The sequence below is a fragment of the Sitophilus oryzae genome, unplaced genomic scaffold (genome assembly GCF_002938485.1).
Source record: "Sitophilus oryzae breed Bouriz unplaced genomic scaffold, Soryzae_2.0 scaffold_1507_pilon_pilon, whole genome shotgun sequence".
Taxonomy (NCBI): Eukaryota; Metazoa; Arthropoda; class Insecta; order Coleoptera; family Curculionidae; genus Sitophilus; species Sitophilus oryzae.
The window spans coordinates 1621208-1647449 of NW_022146178.1; the positions used below are offsets into that span (position 1 = coordinate 1621208).

A 26242-nucleotide genomic window follows, 5' to 3' on the forward strand; every position below is an offset into this window, starting at 1 on the left:
ACAAAAAGCATATGAAAACGCTTAGACCCAGCTTTATAATTTAATTTAAACATGAAGTTATATAGTAAACGAGTTTTAGTTAGGTATTTATAAGTTTTGTTGTTACTTTAAATTGTCGTTTTAGTCCAGTGGACTCTGCTATATTTATTCGTTTAACTTTGGTAGTAAATATAACAATAAGACTAGTTTAGTTTTACAAATTCGTAGTTAATTTATTATTAAGAATTATTTATATCTTATATAATAATTGTACAGGGTGAGTCAACGATAGAGTAAAGTCCATTATCTCATTTGTTTAGAGGTTTACAAAAAAATATTAAATATAAAAGTTGTAGAGATGGTTGAGATACCCATTTTAAAATTATTATACAGTATACAGGCTGCTTCAAAAAAGTGTGGCGAATATAACATATGTTTTTTTAAATGCAACACTCTTTTTTATTTCATTTTTAGATTCTGCGTAAAATTTCATAACTTTCTTATATATAATGTTATATACCTAAAATTAGTAGTTTTTGTTATATTTAAATTTGTTTAAACAAATGTTAGATTGCAGTGTGATGAAAAATTGTCATTAATGGCATTGATTCTGAAGTTGGACAACTAAAATTTGGTAGGAGAATTTTATATAGATATAGAAAAAGACCTATGTAAAGATATTTTAGTTAGATGTTACAGGGTGTTCAAAATATATTTATGAATTTCAGCTACTTAAAATCAAGAAATTTCAATTTTTTTAAATGGTACAACCTATATATTATCATTTTTTCTGGTAGATTTTACAAAACTCTTCAACTTTTATTAAGTATGTCATATACCTATTTTTATTACTTTGCGAATTATTCCAATTTTTTCTATTTTTACCCATATTTTTAATACAATTGCGCTATAACATCATAGTCACCATGATAAAAAGTAATAATTATTACAATTTCATGTCTGTTAAGCAAGTTAAGAACAAAATTCGAATTTTAGTTTAATTTGTTGTAATAAGTATAAATGGTAGAGATAATACTTACAGATTTTCTTAAAATGAATTGGTCAATGTGACTGATATACACGGACAAGCCTAGAAAACCACATTTTTTGGTTCAGTACTATATATTATATAGTATTTTGCTAACTACTATAAGAATAGATATATATTATCTAGAAAACATCTTCAGTGTGTAATGGGACGGTTTCGCGGCAGTAGCAATATTGGCTTACCAAATGAGTTATAAACCAGAATTACTACGAGAAAAAACTTTACTGTATGTCGAAGAAAATTTCTATATCAGCAGTCTTCAGCAATTAGGTAATCTAGTATTACTCTAATCTGTGGCTATTCGCCCTGACGAAAAATCCCAAGTGTCATCTTTCATAATATAGAAATACACCAAGAAATTCACTACTGCGATTTAGTTTATTTGAGTAAAGTTAATTAATTTCAACTAATACCAGCAATTGTAACTAATTATAAAGCTATTTGTTAAAGGTAAGTAATAAATAGTTTTGTTTTGTCATGGCAACTATGATTTTATAGGGTAATTGTCTTAAAAATATGGGTAAGAATAGAAAAAATGGGAATAAATCGCAAACTATTAAAAACAGGTGTTTGAGATACTTAATAAAAGTTGAAGAGTTTTGTAAAATCTATCAGAAAAAATGATAATATATCGAGTGTCCCATTTAAAAAAATTGAGATTTTTTAATTTTAAGTAGTTGAAATTCATAAATATATTTTGAACACCCTGTATCATTTAACTAAAATTTCTTTACATATATATTATTTTTCATCTCTATAAAACCCTCCTACGGCAACCACTGACAATTTTTTACCACACCGCAATTTAACATTTGTTTAAATAAATTGAAATATTACAAAAACTATTAATTTTAGGTATATACCATTATATATAAAAAAGTTATGGAATTTTACGCAGAATCTAAAAATAAAATAAAGAATAGGGTGTTGCATTTAAAAAAACATATGTTATAGCCGCCACACTTTTTTGAAGCACCTTGTATACTCTGTAATAATTTTAAAATATGTATCTTTACCATCCCTATAACTTTTATATTAAACATTTTTTTGTAAACCTTGAAACAAATGAGATAATGGACTTTACTCTATCGTTGACTCACCCTGTATATTAGGTATAGTCTGTCCAAAAAGGGACCATGACAGTGACAACTGTATTTGTTACTGTACTTTAATTAAGAGGTAAACTGTATTGTCTGTAACTTTTTGTAAAATAAATGTTGATTAAAATATTTTTTGGACTATATATTTTATTTTTCTTGTGTTTTTTATGTTCATCTTAATTGGGTTTAGGTCTACGTAAATTATTTAAGAGACAGAAGAACATTTTCCGGCAATATAAATTCAAAAAAAATGCCCCGTTTTTACGCTGTTTTTAAATTAGAAAATCTTGTTTGCTCGATATTTTCTTTTAATCTTCCCGCGTCAGATAAATCAGTATAAAATTAAAATACAATTACGTGCCGAGAGCCTTTAATGACCATTTTTTTAGAGAAACCTGAGATTTTGTTTTCTTGATTTAAAAAAATATTTATTTACCTGCTCATTAAATTCTTTCTTTAAGAGTCTATTACGCTGTACTGTTCGGGTCGCTCTCAGGGGTCGGGTGTGTGGCCGAAGGAAATTTATATTATATTTCAGAAATCTGCCTAAGGCTTAAGGCTGCCGATCTTGTCGTGTTAAGCCACGTCCGAAATTCCAAAATCTCGTGCTTTGATTAAGGCTTGATTAAGGTTTGCAGAGCTTCAGCATTTGCGATAAAATAGCGAGCAATTTGTTACAAAACTATATAAATTATACAGGGTTGTTCACCACATACGACACGGAGTATTGTAGCTAAACGATGAGATTTTTACAAATTGTAAGTTTGGGGTTCGTTGAAGGACTATTAGAGCTACAATTTAAAAATATTTTTACAAGATATAGAGTGTCCCTCTAGAGCTACAATTTAAAAATATTTTTACAAGATAGAGTGTCCCAAATAAATAAAAAATATCAAAGTTGTATTTTTTTAAATGGAACACCCTGTATATTATTACATTTTTAGTTTCTACGATTAAAATAAAGGTAAATTTGATTAAGGTTTATTATACTTAAACCTTACCGTTTTTGAAATATTTTCAATTTTGTGAAATTGCAGTAAAATTTTTAAAGCTTCATTTCTCCAAGGGTATCAATGTTTTTAATACTAAATATTTAATGAAGTTTATTTATTGATCAGTTATTGTGTTGCAATAATAAAAATAATACTACCTTATACAGAGTGTCTAAAAATTTATTTTAAATAATTAAATAATTATTACCTTCAAACGGCAATAACTTCTATAATTTAAATGGAATGCCCTGTATATTTTAGGAGAATCAGATGCACAATTAAATTGTCTATCAAATTGTATTATACCATTTTTTACCTATCCCTTCAAGTTTTCGTTGAAAATGCATTTTTTTATAATTTAGACCTCATTTATCAATATATCTATGGAATATTGACATTTTAGATTGTTTTTAAAGCAACAAATGTACAAAATGTACAGACTAGTAATATTATCGTTTTTAGCAAAACGATAATATTACTAGCCCATTTGTATGCAAAAAGAAAACTATTTAAATCTTTATAAAAGAGTATACCATTAATTAAATAAACACCATTATTTCCGCCCATATACTAATTAATGACATACTTAATTGTGTTCGTTAATAAATTATTATAAATAAATGTGGATTTTTGAGTCAGAAATCAATATAATAATAAGTTATCAAATTAAAGTCTTTGTTGTTATAAATAAGCATTTATTAAAAAATGAAATATTATTTTTAAGGTGTTACTTTTTATCACACTGTCTAATGCCCATACAAAATTCAGTTTTTTAGTATTTGGAGCAATTATTATTAATCAACGCAAACAGTCAGTTAATGTAGTTTGAATACTGGAATCATATTAATTGGTCCTCTTTAACAAATATTTAAACAGTTTTTTTATTTTTTAAAGAAATAAACGAATTATATCGACAATATTAGTATCTGTACTCTTTAAAAATTTGGTACATCTTTAAAAATAATCTAAAATGTCAATAGTCCATGGGTATATTGATAAATAAGTTCTAAATTACAAGAAAATGCATTTTCTACGGAAACTTAAAGAGATAGGTAAAAAATGGTATAATATTATTTGATAGACAATTAAATTGTGCATCTGATTCTCGTAAAATATACAGGGCGTTCCATTTAAATTAAACAAGTTATTGCCATTTGAAGCTAATAATTATTTAAAATAAATTTTTAGACACTCTGTATAAGGTAGTATTATTTTTATTATTGCAACACAATAACTGATCAATAAATAAACTTCAGTAATTATTTAGCATTAAAAACTTTGATACCTTTGAAGAAATGAAGCCTTAAAATTTTTACTGCAATTTCACAAAATTGAAAATATTTCAAAAACGGTAAGGTTTAAGTATAATAAATCTTAATCAAATTTACTTTTATTTTAATCGTAGAAACTAAAAATGTAATAATATACAGGGTGTTCCATTTAAAAAAATACAACTTTGATATTTTTTACTTATTTGGGACACTCTGTATCCTGTAAAAATATTTTTAAATTGTAGCTCTAATAGTCCTTCAACGAACCCCAAACTTACAATTTGTAAAAATCTCATCGTTTAGCTACAATACTCCGTGTCGTATGTGGTGAACAACCCTGTATAACTAAGTAATATTTGAGGGGTAGTTTCATCTCGTTGAAATTTGACTTTCGAAAAATCCGTTTGCCAAAAATAAGCTTTTTACGTCAAGCAGTTTAAGCAGAATCGTGGTTAAGAAATTACCAAACTTTTTGGAATTCCCTGTATGATTTTTTAAAAAATTTCAAAATATGTAAAAAAGCCAAATAAATTATGCTTGTCTAAGCGTTTTCCCGAAAGACTAACCGTTTTTTAAATAACAAATATTGTAATATTTGAGTGGCGTTTTCACCCTCTTGGAATTTGAGATTCGAGAAACCCCTCCTTATCGAACCTCTACACCCCACAGTCAATCCGTTTGCCAAAAATCAGCTTTAAACGTCAAGCAGTTTAAGCAGATTCGTGATTACTGAATGGTCATATTTTATGAAACACCCTGTATAAATTTATAAAAAATCTTAAAATATGTAAAACAACAAAATAAAATATACTCGTTTAAGATTTTTTCCGAAAAACTTACCGGTTTTTAAATAAAAAAAATATTTTAATATTTGAGGGATAGTTTCACCCCCTTAGAATTCGAGTTTTGAAAAATCCCTTCTTATCGAACCTCTACACCCTAAAGTCAATCTGTTTTCCAAAAATCAGCTTTTTACGTCAAGCGCTTTAAGCAGGATCGTGATTAATCAATGACCAGCTTTTTCGAAACACCCTGTATGCATTTTTAAAAAATCTTAAAATATGTAAAAAAACAAAATAAAATATACGTGTTTAAGCGTTTTTTCGGAAACTTGACCGTTTTTTAACCGGGTGGTTTCACTCGCTTGGAACTGGAATTTCGAAAAATCCCTTCTTATTGAACCTCTACATTCTAGAATTTAGGAATGAGAATCATAAATATGAAAATCAAAATTGATAAATTCTTTTATTTGACACATGACATAATGGATTGAGTAATTATTATAACTTGACTGCTTATTAAAAAATATTTTGTGCAATCTAGCATAGCTTGACAAAACAAGCTATGCCAATATTGGCAAAAATCTAAACAATTGCGTTTCCAAGACGATAACTATTAAATCGCGAAACTGACTGAAAGTAGTCACTCACGTCTTTACGTTCACTGAAACAATTCGCCGCGAAAAACGGGAAATACCGATGGAGATGTTGGACAAGCACAAGAAAACTGCGAGGAAACAATTCGAAATCTATCTGCAGTATATCCGAAGGTACGCCATTCTGAAAATGGGCTGGGCCGTTCAAAGGGAGTACACGAGCGAGCTGAGCAACATTTGGCACGATATGACAATGAAACTTAACGACTGCGAAGGGCCGATTAGGGATACTTCACACTGGAAAAAAGTAAGTCGATTTTTATTAGAAAAACTTTAAGGTACTCTCTAATTTACGTATAATTGTTGTCGAACAAATTAGTTTTTGATTAATGAAGTTTTGATGATTTATTAACGTTGTTCCACTTGACATATCATTCATTTTGCTATTGAAAATTAAATATTAGAAGGACATTCTAGGAATACTTCACATTGGAAAAAAATAAGTCGATTTTTATTAGAAAAACTTCAAGGTATTTTATTTATTTATGATTTTTTTAAATTTTTTTTTATTTATTTTACGATTGAAAATTAAATACTAGATTTTTTTTTGGAGAAACATTTTATTATTTCAATTATGAAATGATTGAATGAAAAATATGTTTTTTTAGTATTAAATAAGCATACAGGGTGTTTCAAAAAACATGTCCTATCTCTCGTGGGGAGATTCCTCATGCAAAAATAAGATTTATTTTTCATATCAATATAGGACCGATTCTGCTTTGTATCGTAGCTATAGGGTGTTAAATTCTTAATATTTTTTCGATTTATTCTAATTTTCTTCCAAATGCTTTTAGCGATTCCAATGAAATTTTGAGGGTAAAAGTTACTATATAAATGCGACATATTTTAAAGCTAAAAAAGTGTCGACATATTCACCAGGGATGTGCATATGGGTTATTATTGGAATATTTTTCTAAAAGAAGCATGTACGCCACTGACTTTCTTTTCTCTTTTTTCGCGAAATAGTGTAAACAGTTTAAAACCGATTAAAAGTTGTCTCTTGATATTTTGTCGATTTCGTCCTCCTTGATGAGATAAACGCAATTTTATTAATTTACCTGGATTCAAGTCTAATAGCAACCTTTAAAAAATGTTAATATCATTAACTTGCGAAAGCTTTAAATAAGTACTCACTGATTCCTCATCAAAAAATATGAAAAAAAAGTTCTTATAAATATGGGTATGGAAAGGCATAGTTTTATAGTTACAGGATGTTAAAAAATTTTAAAATTAGGTTTTTGTAATTATCTTAAATACCATTAATTATTTATTTTTTATTTGAGGTTGGACTAATAGTAATAATAATTAATAATAATAATATTTAATAACAAATTAGGTAAAATATATAATTTATTAATTATATTTTTATTTTTATTGTGATTAATAAAATTGCGTATATATCATCAAGGAGGCCGAATTCGACAAAATATCAGGAGAATATTTTTTAGTTGGTATTACACAATTGGCGCACATGTTTTTTTTTTTGAAAAATAATCTAGTGATAACCCATATGCACGTCCCTGATAAATTTATCGACACTTTTTCAGCATTAACACTTATAGTAAATTTTACCCTCAAAATTTCATTCGAATCACTAAAAGTACTTGGAAGAAAATTATAATAAATCGAAAGATTATTAAGGATTTAACACCCTGTAGCTACGAAACAAAGCAGAATCGGACCTATGTTGATATGAAAAATAAATTTTATTTTTACGTGAGGAATCTCCCCACGAGAGATAGCACATGTTTTTTGAGACACCCTGTATATTGGCTATTTCTTTAATAGTAAAAATTTACAACATTTTTAATGCAATAATGTTTTGTAAAACAAAAATACATTTTTTACATATACTGGATATTTTCAGGGCTGGTATACTTTGTTTTTTTTTCTCAGGTAAGATTTCGACAGACGATGACAGAAGAAAAGCAGATGACGTCCCATACCAATCTATTTATTTTACTAAAAAAAGTTTCTAATAATTTTTAAGTTATCTATGGATGGGTTTAAATATAAATCCGTCATGCGTCGTGTCTTGTTGTTTTTAACCAGTTTTATTGGTTTATTTAAAAATGACAGATCGTTTTCAATTTTATTGGTTTGACGGAACGATGAACGACAAACGGACGCCGATGCGTATGAACTCGCCTTTAGATTTTTGTCATTTTTGACGCTTGTCAAAGTCTTGCCAAATTATTGGTTATAATTTTGTGTCAACTTTTGTTAAATACCCTGCATTTTGAAAGATGATGCATTTTGATTCGTATTATTACGTGTGTTTTGTGTCTTTTGAAGTCAAGTGGAGGAAAAATCGAGTGAAAATTAACTGTAGGCCCAGAGCACAGTTTATGGTTAATACACGCTGCCCAGGCAGAAAGTCTTATACACCAATGAAGTTGCCATCGATAAAGTTTGTATACCATTTCGTCGTAGATAAGTGCATTTCGTATATAAGGATCAAACTAAACACATACTAAAAACTGGAGTAGCTGTAAAATATCGACATCACACGATAGGTAAATAATGGATTTTAGTACTGGTGCAGAAAAATAATGTCAAAAGGTACTGGTTTAAAAAAATTAAGATTAAAGGTAATTAATCCACCTTTAAGGTATAAAATTTGGTAGGTGTTATTATTAATAAAATAGTTGTTGTATTTACCTATGTTGTTTTATTTATACCTGTGGAATATTACAAATTTGTATTTGTACATAAGTTATATTGATAAATATAATCATAAATGCGGGTAGTTTCATAAAGCTTGAAAGTAAATAATAGTTATTTTTTATATTTTTTTGGTATGTAGTGCCTTGTTCTTGTTTGTTTTGTATTAACACATACCGTTTTTATTAAATAAAATAACTCGATTACATTTTTTCAGTTTTATACAGTTTTTTTCACAATATTTTGAAGTAATCACTTGTCATCTTGTCAATCAAATTTTAAATATATCCTGCTATGCGTTCCAGTTGTACCAACTTATTTCTTTGTAAAATAAAATAAACTACTTTGAATTAAAATGACAGACACATCTATCACTGTCAAGGACCTTCTCGTTGGACAGACTATAGATGTAGAGAAAAAAAAACATAAATATTTTTTCTTTACCGTTTTTCAAATAAGTCAAGTGTAAAATGTCCGAATTATTTTACTTTGAAAAAAAATTGAAGTAAAAAAAATTATTTGGTCTAAATTTTGAGAACAACATAATTTTTATAAATCCAAGTTTTCTGTGTTGCAATGTTATCAAATATATAATTATTTGGGTAAACAGTGTGGTATCTTGTTCCCCTTTTAAACGTTTTTTTTTTACTTTTTTGAAGTAGAAACATTCATTCAACAGAAAATATAAATCATAACGTTTTTAGTCAAGTTCTTTGTTTATTTTAATTATTTAGGGCACAGTTATAGTTTTAGTAAATTAGATTAGCACATTTTTTTGGATTAAATTTTTAATTAAATTAAAACATGACTGAAAACATGATGATTTATAGTTCATATGACAGAATGTGTAATTTTACATACTTTTTTAATATACCGGGTGGTCCGAACTATATTCTGGAAACTTCGACACATAAAAACAAGTAAAAAAAGTTCGCATAAACTTATGTCCAAAAATGCTTCGTTTCGGAGATACAGGGTGTAGAAATTTCATTTTTATTTTGATTTTATCCAAATAATTTCTGAGCTAATGCCGATATTTGGATGAAAATTAGTGTCTGGGTATTTTTTGACATGAAAAATTCGATTTTGGTGTCAGTATCACTCTTACTTGTTGGGGGCGCCACCTACATATTGATCACATCATTATTAAGCTGTTTTGAAGAGTAATAACTTTTCATCCGTACCTATATTACAGTGCCGAGTAAAAAATCTACATTTTCGTAATTTACTACATTAAGAAGGTCTCTTGGTAAAAATCGCGATTAATGGTTTTCAAGATATTTGGAATCGAAATAGTGAATACTGCAATTTGAAATGTTTGTGTGCCAAAGATTTAACAAAACCCGTTTTTTTTATTTTTTATTTACCAAGAGATATTTTTTACGTAAAAATTACGAAAATGTATATTTTTTCACTCGGTAGTGTAATACAGGGACGGACGAAAAGTTATTACTCTTCAAAACAGTTAGAAAAGATGTATTTGGCGCGTAGGAGTAATATTGACATCAAAATAAAATTTTTGATCCAAATACCGAATTTAGTTCAGAAGTTATTGGGAAAAAATCGAAATAAAAATGAAACTTCTACACCCTGTATCTCCGAAAGGAAGCCATTTTAGGATATACAAACTTTTTTACTTATTTTTATGTGCAGAATATGCTGCCGAAGTTTCCGATATACTGTTCGATCCACCCTGTAAATAACTCTAAATGCAAAATAACTTAATTAAATTAAACCATTTTATCACTATATAATTTTATTTATAATCGGCTTTTAAATTATCAATCGTAGATTTTAGCAAATATTTCTATTGGTTATTATATTTGATTATTTACGCATAAAATTATTTAACAGTAATTAGTATACTAATTAATAAACCTAATATATCGAAATACAAATAAATATATAATCTATATAATTAGTGCAATTTTAAATAAATATTTTTTTCTTGTTACCAATATTTTAATCAATTTACCACAATAATTGTGTCATCATCCAGCCCGTAATTTTAAATTTCTAGATTTTTTTTTTATTATTTTTATAAGTTAGTTAGACAATAACCAATAGCACTTTATGCAATTAATGATCAAATTTATTGGTTTTTAGGTGTTTACCGAATGGAAATCTCACACTAGAAGGAAGTTGAAATATAATAGAACTTTAAATGATATTGAGAAAGAATTGATTGATATTACTGGTTTAACAGGGATTCCAGATAAGAGAAGATCGAAATTAGATAGATCCAAAAGGGTAAGATTTATTGAATAAATGAACCTTTTGATAGTTCTGTTTTTTTTGACAGTCTTTTTAATTGACACATTTGAAACTGATTTGATTTTTTTTGGGTTTTATATAGCGCTTTTCAGCTTATTTCAATTTAGTTCTTGCTTATTGGTTTGGTTTGGTTTACTTTGCAGAGTGCGATAGTTTCCAGATAAAAAGAAATATGAAAAATAATATACGTCAAAAAATACGTCAGTTTGACTTAGTTGTTTTAGTAGCCATCTGTATTTGTGCTATTAAACAATTACACATAACCAAACTTATATGGAATCACTCTTTATTTCTGTCTAAATTTTTTCCAAGGAAAAACATTACTATACAGCTTTAACATAAGGCCTTTTGTTGTAATAAAACATGATAATAAAGAACAAACGACTGCTGAATCACGATTGCCCGGTAATTTTCAATCGATCCAAAAAAATATAAAAAATGTCCATGTTGGATGAACAGATGTATAGAGAGGAAGAATTATTGCTCTCATTGAATAAGGAATGCCCCAAAGAGACGTAGCATAGATTTTTTTTTTAGAATTTAGAATGAGTGGGAGGGGGGTTAATCACTGCGACCTTACAGATCCATTGTGTCCCCCTTTCTTGAGTCATAACTCATCATACAGTCCCAGGGCTTTGACAAAAGCCAGTATCTGGGACGGTTTTATAGAGGGTAGTTCTCCATCTCCAATATCAGTCGTACCAAAATTCATGGCACGAATGGTTGTCGTCTCGGCGCACTCAGTGATGAGGTGTACTGGTGTTTCCCCATCTTCCCCACAGAATCTGCATTCGCCGTTTCTTCTTAGTTTCAATCTACTGAGGTGTTCATTGAGGAGACAGTGTCCTGTTAAAAACCCCGTGACAATCCGAAGATTGTTCTTACTCAGACCCAGGAAGATCTGTAATTTTTCTTGATCATAAGCCCTCAGAAACTTCTTCGAGTGTCTTAGACCATTGCAAGATTTCCATTCCAGGTTGCGGATGGAATCTTCCAAGTTCTTGAGTTCCGCCTTGAGTTGGTTACCACTTGGAAAGCAGAACGGTTCTGGTCCAGTTAGTGGAGTGTTAGCTCCTTTCCTAGCTAGATTATTTGCTTTTTCATTGCCTTCTATCCCTTGGTGAGCAGGCACCCAGAGTAGGAGGACTTTGTTTTCTTTGCCTAATTTATTCAGCTTCTCTATGCATTCTTTGACCAATTTCGAATTGATCGATACTGAGTTGATCGCTTTTAACGCTGCTTGACTATCAGACAAGATGGCTGTTTCTTGTTTCCGATAGTTGCTATCTAAGATAAGTTGTACGCATCTTTCGATAGCGTAGATTTCTGCCTGTAGGATACTAGGGTAAGTGCCCATTGGTTCGGAGTATTTAGCTCTCGGTCCAAACACTCCGATCCCTGTTCCCGTATTGGTTTTGGAAGCATCAGTATACCAAGTTATGGTATGGTCTTTTAACTGCTGGCAAGCGTTTTGCTCTTCCAATCCTTTTTATTGCCCAATACTACATTGAGATGTTTCTCAAAGTTGTAGGTTCTTGGCATATCGTCCACTGGGAGTTGCAGGAGTGGTATTTCCTTTATGAGGGTGTTCCAAGCCCCTGATCTGACAATTCTCCCAGTACTAATTCCGTTAGTGACCATTCTAATCATTGTCGCATTGGCATATATGCAATGACAATGTGCAGTGGTGTTAGATCTAGAATGACCTCCATTGCTGCTGTTGGACAGGTTCTCATGGCTCCTGTGATGCAAACGCATGCTAGTCTCTGGACTTTGCATATGTTTAGCCTTGCCGTCCGTTGCTCTAGTTTTGTGTACCAGGCAACTGCTCCATAAGTAATCATGGGTCTTACTATCATGGTATACATCCAGCGCAAAATGTTAGGGGAGCAGCCCCATCTATTTCCGGCCAGTTTTCTGCATATCATGAGAGCCTTTATGGCTTTGCTGGTAGTGTTCTTAATATGCCTGTTCCACAGGAGTTTACTGTCCAGGGTTATTCCCAGGTATTTAACTTCCTGTGTTGGCAGTATTTCCTTTCCATCTAGTTGGATTCTTTTCAAGTTTTTCAGACTTCGCTTTCTGGTGAATGGCACTATCGCGGTTTTGACTGAGTTGATACTGAGCCCGACAGTTCTACACCATCTCTCAGTGATACGGAGTCCTCTTTGGATAATATCACACAAGGTGCCTTCATGTTTCCCCCGAGCGATCATAACTATGTCATCTGCATACCCAATGCAGTGTATTCCCGCTAGAGTTAATTCGTCTAGTAGTTCATCCACCACCAAGCTCTACAGCAAAGGTGAGGTTACTCCACCTTGTGGAGTTCCTTGCGTTGTTTTAACAGCTACAGTTTTCGTGCCCATCTGAGCCTCTGACGTAGCAGAGATAGAGTTACCCAGAGTGTTTCATCGAAACATATGCAAGGTACTTGGAACTAGGAACTCTCAAGAAGAGGCCTAGATAAAGTCGTCAAAGAGTCACAACTGAACAACAAGACCGCTTTGTGTGCCAAATTGCTAGAAGAAATCCCAATGTTTCTCAACCAGAGCTACAAAGACAACTAAGGGCAACTACAGGTGTGAACGTTTTAGTTGAAACCATAAGAAAAAGGATTTGTACTCGAGGGTTGTACAGTAGGAGAGAGTTACGGGTCCCACATTTATCTTGACAAAATAAAATTGACCGGCTAAATTGGTGCCTTCAACATCAAAACTACACAATTGAGAATTGACAAAATGTTAAGACTAAGATCAGATTCCCATCGAATTCGGGTTCTCAGAGCTCCAGGAAGACGAGCGAGATTCCAGGTTGCCAAATCTGTACCAAGACATAAAGGAGGAACTGTAATGTTCTGGAGAGGTTTTATGCTGGGAGCAAAAACTCTATTGTTACCACTTCAACAAGCTTTAACGGGTCGGGTCCATGTTGATTTAGTGCTAGAACCAATAATTAGGCTTTGGAGAGCTGCAATTGGGGATACATTCAACTTCATGCACGATAGTGCACCTCCCCATACCGGTCCAGTGACTAGAGAACGTCTTGAAACCGAAGGTGTCATAGTTTTGGACTGGCCTGCATGTTCACCAGATTTAAACCCTATCGAGCACTTGTGGGAAGAAGGCTTAAAGCTCATCGAAATAACCCAGGAAATCTCTTATTGATACAACATTAGCAGAATTGGAAATCATGCCCCAGGACAACGTTGATCATTTAATAAGAACCATGCTAGCGCGGATAGAAGCTTGCATAAGGGCTAGAGGTGGCAACACAGATTGTTAAAATTATCAATTTTGCTTTTTAATCATTAAAAATTTAAATCTCATTTCGTTTCAGAATCCAAAAAAACCATTGTGTTTATTTTGGGAACTAAGTAGTTTTGTTTATTGATATATGGATTATTTTTCTTTAAAAGTCTTTGGTAAGGACTGAGTTTTACTCATAAACACAAAATACCATACGTTTCAAAAATTATGAAAAATAATAGATGATTCCACATAAGTTTGGTTGTGTATATTAACTTTAATAACTAATAACATTTACTGACTTTATGTAAATCAAAACCAGCAAAAAAAATTGAGTGTATCATAATTTATATTTTAATACGTTTTTAATAAAATTAGAAGCCACTAATAATCCGGAATTCTTAGTTTTTATAATCAAAAGTAAGATTTTATGGCATTTAATAAAAACAGTAACAAATCTTATTCCTTACCAAAAATAGCTGTAGCGTCTGTAGCGAATTAGTAGATATAGTCTGTAAAACGAATAACTTTGAATTTGACAGTTCCCGCGGGCTTTTCTAGTGTTAATTTTATTAGGTTAGCAACTTGCGACCATGCTGACGCAATGCCGTCTCTAATAGAACAGCCTGGGAGCGAGATTTATGACGTCACGCTAGTTAGATACTACGGATTAATAAATATGTTGTAGAATACATAGAAAACATAATTATTCCTCGTATTTTTGGTTTGTATTTTAAAAATTATATAGTTTACATGAAATATACATAATATACAGTTAATAAATATAATATATATACCTATTTATAGTAATAAATACTTTGACAGATAAACTATGAACCATACTAATGCAGCAAATGTTTTACAATATGGCTGAAATAGTACTCCATAGTCAATGTGGATAGTTTTTGTGTTAAGAATAATAATTTAAAAAAATATGTGGTCATCTTTTGACAAGTTTATATTAGTTTATTAATTGCAGTAAACATTATAATATATAAATAAATTTTGTGAATGCAAATAATAATACCATCAAAGTCTACCATCATATTACACATCACTATTAGTAGATATTGAATGTTTCTTGTTAAATTAGATTCCACATAAGTTTGGTTGTGTATATTAACTTTAATAACTAATAACATTTACTGACTTTATGTAAATCAAAACCAGCAAAAAAAAATGAGTTTATCATAATTTATATTTTAATACGTTTTTAATAAAATTAGAAGCCACTAATAATCCGGAATTCTTAGTTTTTATAATCAAAAATAAGATTTTATGGCATTTAATAAAAACAGTAACAAATCTTATTCCTTACCAAAAATAGCTGTAGCGTCTGTAGCGAATTAGTAGATATAGTCTGTAAAACGAATAACTTTGAATTTGACAGTTCCGCGGGCTTTTCTAGTGTTAATTTTATTAGGTTAGCAACTTGCGACCATGCTGACGCAATGCCGTCTCTAATAGAACAGCCTGGGAGCGAGATTTATGACGTCACGCTAGTTAGATACTACGGATTAATAAATATGTTGTAGAATACATAGAAAACATAATTATTCCTCGTATTTTTGGTTTGTATTTTAAAAATGATATAGTTTACATGAAATATACATAATATACAGTTAATAAATATAATATATATATACCTATTTATAGTAATAAATACTTTGACAGATAAACTATGAACCATACTAATGCAGCAAATGTTTTACAATATGGCTGAAATAGTACTCCATAGTCAATGTGGATAGTTTTTGTGTTAAGAATAATAATTTAAAAAAATATGTGGTCATCTTTTGACAAGTTTATATTAGTTTATTAGTTGCAGTAAACATTATAATATATAAATAAATTTTGTGAATGCAAATAATAATACCATCAAAGTCTACCATCATATTACACATCACTATTAGTAGATATTGAATGTTTCTTGTTAAATTAGATCGATTTTCAAACCCCAAAATTTAAAATATATTTTACATTTTACCCATTATCTTATGTACCACCTATTCATTATTTGTATATTGTAAAATATTTGCTGCATTTGTATGGTTCATAGTTTATTTACCAAAGTATTTATTACTATAAATAGGTATATATTATATTGTATTTATTAACTGTATATAACGTATATTTCATGTAAACTATATCATTTTTAAAATACAAACCAAAAATACGAGGAATAATTATGTTTTCCATGTATTCTACAACATATTTATTAATCCGTAGTATCTAACTAGCGTGACGTCATAAATCTCGCTCCGTGGCTGTTGTATTAGAGACGGCATTGGTCTAATATTTAGAAATGTCAAAAGCTGATAACATTTTACTTTTGTCAATTATGACATTTCGTGTTGATTTTTGCAAGAAGAGGAAGAACTGTCACTTGTTTTATTATTTTCCTTTTCTATTTCACGTTCAGGCACTCAATTTAAAGAATATCAGTAACTTTTTTGACAGAGGGATTTTATATTTGCCATGTTGCTAAAAAATAACGGTCAAAATTCAAAGTTATTCATTTTATAGACTATAGTAACTTATAAAATTATGGTAAAGATTTAAGTTTTTTTTAAACAGCATTGTGAATAAATTTGATAACATATTATAATATATGGCTATTGTTTTTCAGTATCAGTCCTATACACATTGCCTTACACACACTGCGCAGCTTTAAATTTCAATAACGACACGTATAAGTTTACATATGTGCCATTTTTGCTGTGCTTGTTAAGATTTACGGGATGTCTGCAGAGTGCACTTTAACGTAAAATACTCCGGATCATATATAATAGAAATGTATATGGAAATATGTGCTAGCTACAATAGAATATATGCTTCTTGTAAAAAACAGTGCATTACATTTTGATATACTTTGTGAGTTTCGTGTCATCGTTTGCTAGTTGCTTTCGTGTCGTTTTCCGGTGCATATCATTTAAAAATTATTTATTTGGTAACATACAGTCGGCTTTTTAAATTATAATACAGTATCTCCCTGGATTGTCTTTACAAGAGGATTTTTTTATTACTGACATTTTGACAAAAATGCTTGGTTATTCTAAAATGGTTAATCACGTTTATACTTTTCCAAATTTCCAGACCGTTTTCGAGAAAATTAAAAAAACGTAAAAATATGGTTGAATTTTTCTATACTATGGTTGAAGTCCTAAAAATCAAAACGAGTTTCTGTAGTAATATAATTCCGTTTTTATTATTTGATAATTTTTTATTGATAGAATTTTAGTTAACGTCAATTCTTTGACGGTATAAAATGTGACAGAAGCACAAAAATTATATAGATGCAGTACTACGGAAAGGGTAATAATCTTTGAATAAGAAGACTAAGGAAGGAGCATATCAAATATCTTAGGTACACCGCGATGGGCCTCAAATATGGCCGACTTAAATTCCGGTTTATCAGTGTCCTTCTAATTTTATTTAAAAAATGTAAAACTATGATGTAGGGTAGACGTGGGGTAGACTCAATAATTTGTTGTTTTATTTTACGTTGTGAATAAATGTTGGTAGTTATTAAAATTGTTATAAAAATATATAATTCTAATAAAAATAGATAAGTTATAATAAGTATTTATTAACACAAACATCCGATACGCTACTGAAGCAGGTAAGTCAAATTAACGTATCTAAATTCTTTGACATCTAATCTTTGACAAGTAATAAATAAAAACTAAAATGCAAGAAAAATATATAATTTAGTTAATTTAAGTGAATTTCATAAATGATCGGTTTACTACACGTATGTATATTATATAGTCACTTACTAGCGAAAAGTTGTTCCATTATTTCACTCAATTTTTGCCGATGTCTACCTCACGCTACACAACCAACTATTTTAGAGTCTTTTTCGATAAATCGTGATAGTGTCACTGTTAATTTAAGTTCTGCCACAATTTCCATCTAGATTTACTACCTTTATACAACTATCAGTAGTAGAATAAATAATAAATAACATAAAATAAGCTCCGTAAAGACTGACAAATCAATAATACAATAGTTTTTTTAATTTTCTCTAAAAACGGTATGGAAATTTGGAAAAGTATAAATGCAATGAGCAAAACTTTTTATGAAGTATGTCTTTTTCTGAAAATGTCAATTATAAAACAGTTTTTCCTCTTGTAAAGATAATGCGGGGACATAGTGTATATTAAATTATAAAATAATATGAATTCCAATTCCAAGAGTTGAATGGTACGTATTAGCTGACAACATTCTACACTTTCAGAACATGATTGACTACAGCGTTGAACATAGCATGCAGTACGGATTGTACAGTACGTCTGTCCGTTCTGTAGCTACGGGGTATCCGTGAGAGGGGAAACGATATTCTCTCGATGTTTTTCGTAAAAAATTAGACGACGCGTCCCATCAATAAAAATTCGACAAATTTGCAAGTAGCCAATAAAATGAGTGGGCGGAGCGATTTGCGGTGACGTACTTGTCAAGTCGACGTATAAAATATATTGCTGTTTATTTAAATATTTTTTGTCCGCATTCCTCTCATAGACACAGATCTAGCAGACGTACTGTACATCAATGTCAACAACAAAACTAAACAAGATGTATTTTCCAAAACAGCGCAGCGGGACTAAAACTAAGGGACTAAACACGGTGGTAGAACAAGTATTGTGCATAAAATATCTAGGAGCCCTCGTTAAAGATGCTTGCGACCCCCCAAGACTGAGATTTTGGCGAAGATCGAACAGGCTAGACGTACGTTTGCTTCTATATAAAACTGTCTTCTCCAGCCGAGATCTAAGCCTCGAACTGCGCATATGCATGCTGCGTTGTACTGCATTTTTCCAGTATTTCTTTACCACTTTGAGAGTTGGACACTCAATCAGACATTGGAAAACTACTTGTATCTATCGTCCTATTTTGCGTGAGGAGGTGCTCAGGCGGACGGGCAAAGATAAAGAGCTCCTATCAACAGTTAAGGAAAAGAAGCTACAGTACGTCGGTCACACCATGAGGGGTAAATGATACGAGGTACTCAGACTGATCATTGAAGGTGAAATTGAAGGCAGGAGAACAGTGGGAAGAAGGCAAAACTCCTGGTTTAAGCATCTGTGTCGTTGGTTCGGAAGAACATCTATTGAAATTTACAGAGGTGCAGTTTCACGCACTATCATAGTCAGTTGGATCACCAACCTTCGAAGGGTTGGGTTGTGTTGGAGAGATGGCTACCTAAGAAGAAGAATAAGAATTGTTCACCTATCATCATATAAAGGACACGAAAAAATTGGTTTATTTTTTATTATTATTCTTTTTAAATTATTTTATTCATCATTCAATTCAGAAAGGGTGAATTTTAGCTTCAATATTAGAAAACAGTATTCATAGTGAGTAGGTAAGCCATTTAGTATTCCAGTTGCTTTTTTAATACTGCTTCTATACATGGTCCGGCAATAGTGCGTCGGGCTATAGATGCCCATCATCAAATATCATAAAATAAAAGAAAGATCATAAAATAAAAAAAACTTGGGAATTTTGTTCAGGTGTAAACCTTAAGTATGTACGAGTGTGTTCAGGAAAATATTTTAACTTTTATATGATGGCTTAAAAAAGTGTGAGTGCATCGGGATGATTTTCTTTAAATGGAACGCCCTGTATATTATTGCATTTTTGGCTTCCTTTCATATCACTTTACATAATCCTAAAATATAAGTAATTATATTTCGATACCTTTTAATAAGATAAATAAATAAATATAATATGTCTTTTTCAACTTTCTTTAAAAAAATTATTACAAATACAAGAACTGTTCTGAAATCAAAACTATATTAGGTCTTTACTTTAGATGATCTATACTTAACTTTGCTATAAATATCGTAATCTTAAATCATACAAGGTGTTCAAAATTCTACTAATTCACTAAAATATAAAATATTTTTTCTTTGTTTTTTTAATGGAACACACTGTATATTATTCTGTTAGATGGAGAATTAAAAAATTAACATTTCTGTAGTTAAAGTATTTCAAGATTTTTAATGGTTTCCCAGATACACGCAGTATTTTTTCATATGACTCTTTCAACGGTAAAATACGTGAGAAAAATAACTGGATGGCTTTGATAAAAATAAATTTACTGTGGAAAACGCCATATGAAATATAAAACCCCGAATATCTGCGAAACCGTTAAAATTTTTGAAATACTCTAAATATAAAAAAAAATGTTCATTTCTTATATTGTGTTCCATTAAAAAAAACGAACAAAAATTATTTTATATTTAGAAAGAATTTGGAACATCCTGTATGATTTATGTTTTATCATATTTATAGCAAAGTAAGTAAAGACTATCTAAAGTCCTTACTTACCTTTCTTAAAAACCCTATATAGTTTTGATTTCAGGAGAGTTCTTGTATTTTTAATAATTTTTTAAAGAAAGGGTGAAAAATATATAATATATATTTTTTTATTTATTACCTAATATCTCTGAAACTATCGAAATATATTTATTCACATCTTATGATTATATAAAGTGATCTGTAAGGAAGCCAAAAATGCTATAATATACCGATTGTTGGGTTGGGTGTTCCATTAAAAAATAAATTATCCAGATCCTCTCACACTTCTTTGAGCCACACTACAGAAGTTAAATTATTTTCCTGAAATACATCCTAGAACATACTTCAGGTTTACTTTTACAGTACTGATTCCATTTTGGGAGTCAACATTTCTTTTAAAAAAATTAGTTTTGTTATTAGTTTATGATTTATTTTTCTTTTGTCTAGAACTCTGTCCAGGAAAACCAGAAGTCGGCAGATAGAGAGAACGATAGAAACGTTTCAAACACCAACATAACCATAAAGCAAGAGACTCCCGATGGGTGGAGCGATACAACAGGCACGAGCGTAATAGAAGGCGAAGTAATTGACAGTGGTAGCGACAAGGTTGATCTGAAGACGGAGCAAAAAATCGTTAGCGAGGAAAAGCGCGACGTAAATAAAAAGCAAATTGCCAAAAGAGAGAATCAGAATCACGTCGCCGTTGCCACCACCACCGAAAAGTGCCAGAGGGGGAGAATCCGGAAAGTTGTTATTGTGGAGCGACCGCACCAGCAGCAATCGGAAAAAAGTAATAAGGGATCGTGAAGGCGCCTGTCGGCTTTGTTTTTGTTTAAAAGTTGCCTAACGTCTCTTTCTTCTTTCCAGATCAGACGGTGCCGATGTCTCCGAGGGAGTTCGATCAGCAGAGAGTTGTTATTACGACGGCGATGAATTCACCGCATGGTAAAACAGCATTTTTTTATAAATAGATTGTGATTAGTTTTCACAGAAAATTATACACTCAGATGCTTTTTTAGCCCTATTTTCATGATTTTTTTAGTAAATTGTATATATAGTCTATAAAATGAATAACTTTGAATTTTGACCGTTATTTTTTACCAACATGGCAAATATAAAATCCCTCTGTCAAAAAATTTACTGATATTCTTTAAATTGAGTGCCTGAACGAATCAGATAGGTAACTCTTTTTACTTTCGTGAAATAGAAAAGGAAAATAATAAAACAAGTGACAGTTCTTCCTCTTTTTGCAAAAATCAACACGAAATGTTATAATTGTCAAAAGTAAAATGTCATCAGCTTTTGACATTTTTAAATATCAGACCAATGCAGTCTCTAATAGAACAGCCTCGGAGCGAGATTTATGACGTCACGCTAGTTAGATACTACGGATTAATAAATATGTTGTAGAATACATGGAAAACATAATTATTCCTCGTATGTTTGGTTTGCATTTTAAAAATGATATAGTTTACATGAAATACACATAATATACATACTTTGGCAAATAAACTATGAATCATACAAATGCAGCAAATGTTTTGCAATATACAAATAATGAATAGGTACATAAGATAATGGGTAAAATGTAAAATATATTTTAAATTTTGGGGTTTGAAAATCGATCTAATTTAACAAAAAACATTCAATATCTACTAATAGTGATGTATTATTATTTGCATTCACAAAATTTGTATGTATATTTTGCAAGTATCAATGTTCGAAAAATTATATTTGCAGATAATACAATATCATAGAAAAAAAGGCGTCAGCGATGGCTATGAAATAAAGATTGCTGTCATTTTATATGTAAAATTATTCTAAAATTTTTTATTTTCTTGGGATTTAGGTTCGGAAAAAACGCTGATTAAGTTTTCAACTGGTTTTTCATTATTTTTATTTGGTTTAAAAAAAAACGTTTCGGCTAACATTATAGCCTTCATCAGTGTTGTGTCATATGAAAAAAATAGTATTATATGTAAAAAATTACATATAAAATATTCACACCACACACCACATAATGTTTACTGCAATTAATAAACTAATATAAACTTGTCAAAAGATGACCACATATTTTTTTAAATTATTATTCTTAACACTAAAACTATCTACATTGACTATGGAGTACGATTTCAGCCATAGTCAATGTAGATAGTTTTAGTGTTAAGAATAATAATTTTAAAAAATATGTGGTCATCTTTTGACAAGTTTATATTAGTTTATTAATTGCAGTAAACATTATGTGGTGTTAGGTTAGGTTGTGAATATTTTATATGTAATTTTTTGGATTTTATTCGACACTATTTTTTTCAATATATTTATTAATCCGTAATATCTAACTAGCGTGACGTCATAAATCTCGCTCCGAGGCTGTTCTATTAGAGACGGCATTGCGTCAGCATGGCCGCAAGTTGCTAACCTAATAAAATTAACACTAGAAAAGCCCGCGGGAACTGTCAAATTCAAAGTTATTCGTTTAATTCGTAAACTAAGTTTTTTATAAACTTTAATATTTAGTTTATTATACAGGGTTAATCGAAGGTTTTTTTTTACCCAAACTTTAAAACACCCTGTGCAATAATTTCGTATGGAAATTGTCCTAAAATATAATTTCACGGTCAGAATCATGGCTCCTGAGTATTTTATTTTTTGATTCATGTCAGTACATGCTTTGGTTGATTTTTAAGAGCGAAACGAACTGATCACGATCAATTTGCAATTTTTTCAATTATCATTACTTTTTGATGTAATTATTTAATATGACGAAATAGTTTTGGTGAGTATTATCGTAACGTCATATTACGCTGCTTTGGATATTTTGTATTAAATTAAAAAAAAAACATTAAAGACTAACGATACAGTCATGGTTTTAATAAACATTAAGAACGATAATATTTATTTTTTTATTTAGCCTATGGCTTACATCACAGTATTTAAAGTTATAGGACACAGAATGGTATAAACAACAAAAAAAAAATGTATAAACAAAGAAAAAAAAACATACACAACAAAAAAAATAGGCTAATTCGTCTCATAAATAGATATCCAGTCGTTGTATATAATCAATTGCCTCCTGAGTAGCCATAAGGAAATCCTCTGAGTTGCCCATATATGCTCTTATTAGGCAGTCCTGCAGTATATGTTTGACAGTCTGCCTGTCAGCTCCACAGTCGCATGCGGCTGAAGGGACTTTTCCTCACCTATTTAGAGAGTCGGCACATCTTACGCAGTTAGTTCTGATGCGGTTAAGAGTTGTCCATGTTCGACGGGGAAGGTTGAATCCTGCAGTTTCATGAATAACGTACGGTAGACCATGGTACATTGGAGCTGCCTCATTTTCCCATTTCTCTCTCCATCGCTCATTTATATCAAAATTATTTTGGTGCAGCTCATGTGCAGTCTTCAATGGAGGGTGTCTTGATTGTAGTCGATTTCCCTGGATGTATGGTACGTCATCGTGGACCTGCAGCTGAGGGTTATTCATTATTATTAAACTCTCTGACCAAGGCATGTTCTCGGCGCAAATTGGGAGGAGCTATGTTGCTAAGAGTGGGCAGCCATATTGTAGGTGTTGGTCGAATTGTCCCTGATATAGTGCGCCTAGTTTGGTTTAATTGAGTATCGACCATACGGGTGTGTTTGCTATTGAGCCACACTGGAGCACAGTATTTTGCTACAGGATACACCAAACCGAACGCAGAGGATTTCAGAGTGGATGCTGATGAGCCCCAAGTTGTGCCACATAATTTTTGAAGTATATTGTTACGTGTTCTCAACTTTGCCGTCACTCTTGTCAAGTGTTCTTTAAATGTAAGCGTCCTGTCCAGAGTAACTCCGAGATATTTTGGATGTTTATTGTGAGTGAGTAGTTTGTTGTCCATGTACACTCGCAATTCTCACTTTGCCATCTTATTATTAAGATGAAAGGCAGATATTTCAGTTTTTACGATACTTGGTTGGAGTCTCCATTTTTTAAAATACTCGCTAATGGTTGCTATGTTTCTGGTAAGTACAACTTCAGCATCCTCCACCCTCCTGTGCGCCGTTGCCAATGTCCAGTCGTCTGCATAACCAAATTTTCGTGATTCAGTTGCAGGCATGTCCGCGATGTATAGACTGAAGAGTATGGGGGCAAGAACCGACCCCTGAGGAAGACCGTCATTCAATTTCATAGTTTTGCTCCTGTTATTCCCCATTATAACCTAGAATGTTCTATTTGACAGCATATTGTCAATGAAGTTGGATATTCTTACACAAGGAATGACGCGAGTCAGTTTATATATTAGGCCCTGTCTCCAGACGGTGTCATATGCTGCTGTCAGGTCTATAAATGCGGCAGCGACTACATGTTTCTTTTGAAATCCGCCTCTATAAATGTTGTCAGTGATAAGACTCGATCTGTACAGCTACGATGCGGGCGAAAGCCTGCTTATTCAATCTATCTGCTGTTCAATCTGCTTGTTCAATCTGTTCAATGCTGTCTAAAATTATTTGACTGATTCCGTTGAGTAGCACTCTCTCGAGCAGTTTATAAACCATACTTAGCAGGGCGATGATGGGACGGTAGTTCTCTGGCCTATCAGTTGTTTTCCCTGGTTTTAGTTTTGCAATGATTTTTGTACGCTTAAGTGAGTGAGGAACATGTCCTGTGCGAAAGATGTTCGTGAAAAATTTTGTCAGCCATTGCTTCGTATAGGGTCCACAGTGTTTGAGGAACTCTGGGTGGATGCCATCAAATCTTTTCCTAATTTAATTTCTTTTAGAGCCGTTGTGATTTCGCCAATTTTAATATCGAATATTTGGAGTCTGCAGCGCAGGCTTCCTTCAGGACCTTGAGTTCTCTTTTAACTTTAGTTGTATGGTAATGTAATAACGATAATAGAACTAACGATATTAAAAAAAATACAATACTCAAGTATACAAACAGAACAAAAAAATGTATAAAATACCCTAATACTTTGAATTGCCTCCCTTGACTGCTGTATAGTGCCTCTATACGTCCGTTCATACTGTCATTGAGGCTGCATATATCATATTGCGTTATGCTTTCCCATTCTTCTTTAAGAACCAAGCGAAGTTCGTTTAATGAAGCTGGTACCGCTTCGCGACCTCTAATCCTCCTACCAAGCATTTTCCAAACTTCGAACATGGTGGGTAGTTCATAGTAGTATATAGTTCACAATAATCACCAAAGCCGCCTTATCACATTAGAAAATAACTCCAAAAAGAAATGATAATTGAAAAGTTGCAAATTGTTGGTGGCAAGCTCATTTCGCTCTTAAAAATTAACCAAGGCATGTATTGACATGACCCAAAAACCAAAATGCTCAGGAAACATGGTTCTTATTGTAAAATTATATTTTAGGAAAATTTACACTCGAAATTATTGCACAGGGTGTTTTAAAATTAAGGTAAAAAAACAACCTTTTTTTTTAAATTTGACCAAAAATTTCTTCGTTGTGTTTTTTTTTGCTTCCGAGTCTACTTAAAAGTTATATAAAAATAAAGTTATATTTTGTTCTAGTGGGGGAATTTTGATGATTTTTAGGCAATTTGTAACCAAATTATTTCGCTTTTTAGTTTTAATAAATTTGAAATATTAACTTAAGACAATATTGAAGAAAGACAAAAAGGCAAAACGCTACATATAGAATTATGTTCTATATTGAAGATTCCTTTTCAGGCTATGCAAGTCCAATTCCATCCAGGAGAGAGGTGGGAATTCAAGCAACCGAAACTAGTTCTGGCAATTTCAATGAAAGGAACTTGCTGAACATTGCAAAACTCGATAATGCACTGAATAATTTATCAAACGCCATTAATAGATATTGCGATATTGTTACAAGATTACCCTTCTAAGGTTTGCTTCGTTTGTTAATCCTGTTCTTGTACTTTATTGTTATTAAGTTAATAATTCATTCAGTTTAC

The 26242-nt window shown here is 31.2% G+C and overlaps 1 protein-coding gene across 1 annotated transcript; it reads left to right on the plus strand.

Moving 5' to 3' along the window:
• Window positions 1-5762: 5762 nt before the first annotated feature.
• LOC115878282 lies at window positions 5763-26242 on the plus strand. Its single transcript, XM_030894736.1, has 5 exons — window positions 5763-6072; window positions 10596-10739; window positions 20762-21104; window positions 21182-21259; window positions 25998-26242. Exons 1-5 carry the CDS (start codon window positions 5869-5871, stop codon window positions 26171-26173), a joined length of 945 nt encoding a protein of 314 aa, XP_030750596.1. The 5' UTR covers window positions 5763-5868; the 3' UTR covers window positions 26174-26242.

Bases quoted from the DNA above. Each gene is read 5' to 3' on its own strand.
- LOC115878282 (XM_030894736.1), top strand. From the start codon at position 5,869: ATGGAGATGTTGGACAAGCACAAGAAAACTGCGAGGAAACAATTCGAA. The intron at 6,073-10,595 runs GTAAGTCGATTT...ATTGGTTTTTAG, and splicing joins ATACTTCACACTGGAAAAAA to GTGTTTACCGAATGGAAATC. The intron at 21,105-21,181 runs GTAATAAGGGAT...TCTTCTTTCCAG, and splicing joins CCAGCAGCAATCGGAAAAAA to ATCAGACGGTGCCGATGTCT.